The 4,596-nt window shown below is 41.6% G+C and overlaps 1 protein-coding gene across 1 annotated transcript in view; it reads left to right on the top strand.

The window, feature by feature from the left end:
- The window catches only part of PPP4R1 (protein phosphatase 4 regulatory subunit 1), a 69,298-nt gene that overhangs the window by 22,374 nt on the left and 42,328 nt on the right, over positions 1 to 4,596 (top strand). The window contains 1 exon segment of the mRNA XM_035901631.1: positions 4,076 to 4,182. Coding sequence (XP_035757524.1) covers positions 4,076 to 4,182 — 107 coding nt within the window.

Below are 4,596 nucleotides of genomic sequence, written 5' to 3' on the forward strand. Positions count from 1 at the left end.
CCACTCCTCCCAGTTTTGTGTCATCAGCAAACTTGCTGTCCCCTTGTCCAGGTCATTGATGAACAAGTTGAACAAGACTGGGCCGAGTACTGAGCCCTGGGGAACTCCACTAGCTACCGGCCTCCAACTGGACTCTGCCCTGCCGATCAGAACCCTCTGAGCCCTGCCGTTCAGCCAGTTCTCAATCCAATTCACTGTCCACTCATCCAACCCATACTTCTTGAGCTTCCCTATGAGGATGTTGTGGGAGACAGTGTCAAAAGCCTTGTTGAAGTCAAGGTAGACAACACCCACCGCTCTCCCCCCATCTACCCAGCCGGTCATGCCATCATAGAAGGCTATCAGATTGGACAGGCATGATTTCCCCTTGGTGAATCCATGCTGGGTACTCCTGATGATCTTCTTTTCATCTACTTGCTTGGAGAGGACACCCAGAAGGCGTTGTTCCATCACCTTTCCAGGGCCAGAGGTGAGACTAACCAGCCTGTAGTTCCCTGGGTCCTCCTTCTTGCCCTTTTTGAAGACTGGAGTGACATTGGCTATCCTCCAGTCCTCAGGCACCTCTCCTGTTCTCCACGACCTCTGATAGATGATGGAAAGCGGCTCAGCTTATTATCCTCCACTTCTGCACATAATAGTTGAAATGCTTGTACTGCATGCTATGTTCCAGGCTTTGACCTCTGCCCTTTCTTTGGCCTGTAATCTATTTCATGGATAAATAAGTGCATTGATGCTTAGGTGCCAGTCGTATACCAAAGACACATATGGTGAATAAATAATTTTCCTTGAGACTTCACAGCTATAAGGTTATTGATTTGAAGCTTCACTTGCCAGAGCAACTAGCAAAAGTCTCTTTGAACCTGGAGGAATCTGGTACGAGATCTGACTGAAAGGCAAGAAGATGCAATTCTATTAGTTGTTGCAATGAAGACAACTCTGCTGGCACTGAGAATGTGTAAAGGTAGAAGTTCTTAGTGGAGCTTGGTATCTCATTAGAGGCAAGCACTGCACAAACCGAAGCCAGCAGCAGGAAGGAAATGGCAAAATCCTTAATCCTAGTCCCAAATCATGACCTGATAACCAGGAGTAACGTATAGTAACAGAATGTATGCCACTGAAATCACTTATATTGTCATGATTAATGTTGGTGGAGCCATTTCTGTCGTTTATGTACTTGAGAGTCTGATTCCCTGTTAGAATGCAGTTTATGGGGACATACTGTCATTATCCCTAAAGGAAACCTGCTCTTCCTCTTTTTCCCTGTCACAGGAGGTATCTCCTTGCCTGTTGAGCGTGAAGCATATCTGCCTATTTTTGTTGGTTGGTTTGTGTCTAGAGCAGATGGGTCATCCTTCGGAGCTCTGTTACAATTTCACAAATGCTCACTTGGTACTCGCCTGGCAAGTTGCTGGGCAAGCTACTGCTTGCCTTATGTTATGCTACTATGCAGTTGTAATTCATTGCAGTCCTCTGTTGTAGGCTTTTTGTAGCTCAACTGCTAATGCTTGCATGAGAAGGAAGATGAGACTGTTAGACAGGGCACCAGGGACCCTTGCTGACTCTATACTCTCCAGTAAGTGGAGCATGTTAAAGTGTGAGCTTGCAGGGCTCAAGTCATTCCACATTAGTTGCCTACGTGCTAGCTCTCAGCCTGTGTCAAATGTGCAGTAGGTTTAGCTCTGTGTCCTATGTTTGCGCCTTGGAGGCACAAGAAGAATTTTGGCAGATTGTTGGGCATAGTGGCAGAACTAGGTCAGAGCCTGTAATGTTTGGAGGATGTGAGTGCACAAAATCTCCTAGAACACTGGATGGATTTTGTTAAGAGGTGACCCTGTCATTACTGGCTGCCTACCCAGTTAGGTTTTCTAAAGTGAGCTTAGCTTGCCCTGTTGCTTTTTGTTGTAATGCTTTTTACCAGAATCTGCTAGATGTAAAAGTAGATCCATTGATTCCTTTACAAGCCAAAGAGGGAAATACCACCTGGATGCAGGTGGGGACCATCTTCTACCTTTAGTCCAGGGAAAAAGTTGAATGTCCCTTCTTAGCTTTGAGTGGATTTAATAAATAAGTCATACCTACTTCAGGTTAGTATTTGTGTTTTCATCTTCTCCTCTTGAGAAGGTTTGTGGCCTTCAGTTTACAGGGTGGCTACTTTGGCATAGCCATCTGTCCAACTCACAGGAACTAGCAAAGGCTTACTGTGGGATCCAGCCACCACAGTTCAGGATACTGCTAGCAAAGCTCTGTGAGAAGATGAGTCTTCTCAAAACTCCCAGCATAGTAGGGGACCATTCCATAGTCCCCAGGAGCCAAATGGGATGTAGTGCTATTTATTGTGGTTCCTTACTTGCTGAGACCAACTCAGTGGGTCAGTTGACTTGTCTCTTGCTTTCCAAGATTATGTTTAATAGATAGGAGACACATGCATCCAGGCAGGCTGGTTTATGAAGTATGCTTCATCTGTTCCTCTTCTCTTTTCAGAGTTGTCCCTCCCTTTAAAAGACCAAGTCAACTCCTAGGTTAGTGTGTCACGTAGTCTGTTTCCCTCCATTAGGATTTTGATAGCTGAACTGAACTTCCAAGATACCTGCTGAGAGATGTTGCACTTTTACCAAGTTGAAAAGAGTAGAAGGAGAGGCAATTTGTTCAAGGCAGTTTTTTGCCATTTGTTTTTTAGAGGATTTTGTTCATCTGGATGTCAAAACAGTTTAGTTTAAGATAGTTTTGCAAGTGGCCAGTGTGAGACATTTGAATTATTGATTTTCAGTTTGAGAAAATGGAAATGTCTGCTTAGCTTTGGGAATTCATGAAAACCTAATGCATTTCTCCATTTGCATGGAACTGTAAAGTCCTCAAGCTTCCCCCATACACTAGTAATGTAACCATCTGTTTCTTAATCAGTTTTGCGACCATCGCTCACATTCACCGTTAATAGTGAACACGGTCAAGTTTAGCTATGCTTCTGCTCTTGTCTACAGAACTGCTGTTTGTCAACAGTGCTTATATCTAGGCTACATCCTGTGTTTCTGTCAGTCAGTTCTGGAAATATCTGGCACTTGACCCTTGCTGCTTCAGCATTTTGATAAATTGCTCTGAGGCAGTTTAAGAGCTAGCAGCATGTTGGACGCTGTTCCTTGGCTCATTCCACTATTGGGATAATCCTGCTAGTTCTCTGAACTGATGTTCAACCCATGTTGTCTGAAAAAGTGGAAAAAAAGTTATGCCATTGCAGGCTGTTGTTGAGGAGAAAGGTTGATTGCCACACATTGCCAGCTGCATTGTTAAAAAACTTAATGTTTAGGGCTCTCTAGGTAACTGATGGGTATGACTTTGTAATGTAGGCTGCAACAGAACCTTAGAGGACAAAACCCCAAGTTTGACTATATCTTACTACTGACAAGTTAATCCTTAGAAGAATGTCTCGTGCATTAGAAGTAGTAACTGAGTTGATTCTGATTTGTTTCATATTTTCTTAATGTTTCATTTTCTGTTTCGCTTAATGGATGTCCCAGGAACACGTGAGCTAGTACATTTTATTTTTCACAGTGTATACCCATTGCTCTATATAGTATTTGAATGAAGTTTAGTTTCTAAGTGTCACCATTGGTATGGGAATCTTCAACTTGAATGTTCATGCTTTTGTTTATGAACTAGGTTCATAATTCTGTTTAAAACTGTTCTGACAGTAGTGGTATTGTCTTGCTTTGTATGGAACAAGTTAGGGAATTCAGAGGTGAGGATGGAAGGCTGGCACTGACTTCCTAACATTCAGCTCCTGTTTGCCCACTTGGCAGATGGTAACTATTTTTTATCTTTGTGGCTGGTTTCCCTTATCCTTGTAAACCAAAGGGATACTTTTAATGTTACATTTAAGGTTAGCAGTTCTTCAGGATTACACCAGGTATTGGTATTAAGAATTCCCAAAGCAGGACTAACTAAATTTACTGAGTTAAAAGTGAATCTATGTAAAATTTTAATGTTTGGTTTAAGAAAATTGTATGATTGAACAACTTTTTGATTTGGCAGTATTTCTGGACACAAATAATGCTAATTTTTAATCTTTCTTGTAAACCAGGCAAATGGTGGCTCGAAGTTTGCTGGACACTTTGAAGGAAGTCAGTGATGATGAGAGGGATTGTATTGCTGTGTTGGAGAGAATCAGCAGATTAGCTGATGATTCAGGTAGGTAGCATTAAACATTTTGCTGGGTTAATGAGGGAAAGTCAGACTTGCTGAATCTGTGTTCAGCACAGGACCAATGTGTTCTTTCTCGTCTTCAGTATTTAAACTTGGCTTTTGCAAATGCAATAAAATAGCATAAAATTTCATTTCGCTAAATCATCTCCCCAAAGATTATTTTTTTTCCTTTCTATTTTCCTCAACAGAATTAAGCCCTTTCAAAATGTAGGATTACCACTTTCTTCAGTACATTTTTTTAATAACTTTTATTATGTACTTTGGCTACTCAGGAGATCTACATGATTATTTAGATTTGTAGATAAAGATTAATTTCTTGCCTTGAAAAGAATCTTGCAAAACTCCCATTAGTTTTGATAGAATTTAAATGCTGAAGTTGTTCCCTTGGTCTCTTTTGGG

The sequence above is a fragment of the Egretta garzetta genome, unplaced genomic scaffold (genome assembly GCF_000687185.1).
Source record: "Egretta garzetta isolate BGI_Z169 unplaced genomic scaffold, ASM68718v1 scaffold259, whole genome shotgun sequence".
Lineage (NCBI taxonomy): Eukaryota > Metazoa > Chordata > Aves > Pelecaniformes > Ardeidae > Egretta > Egretta garzetta.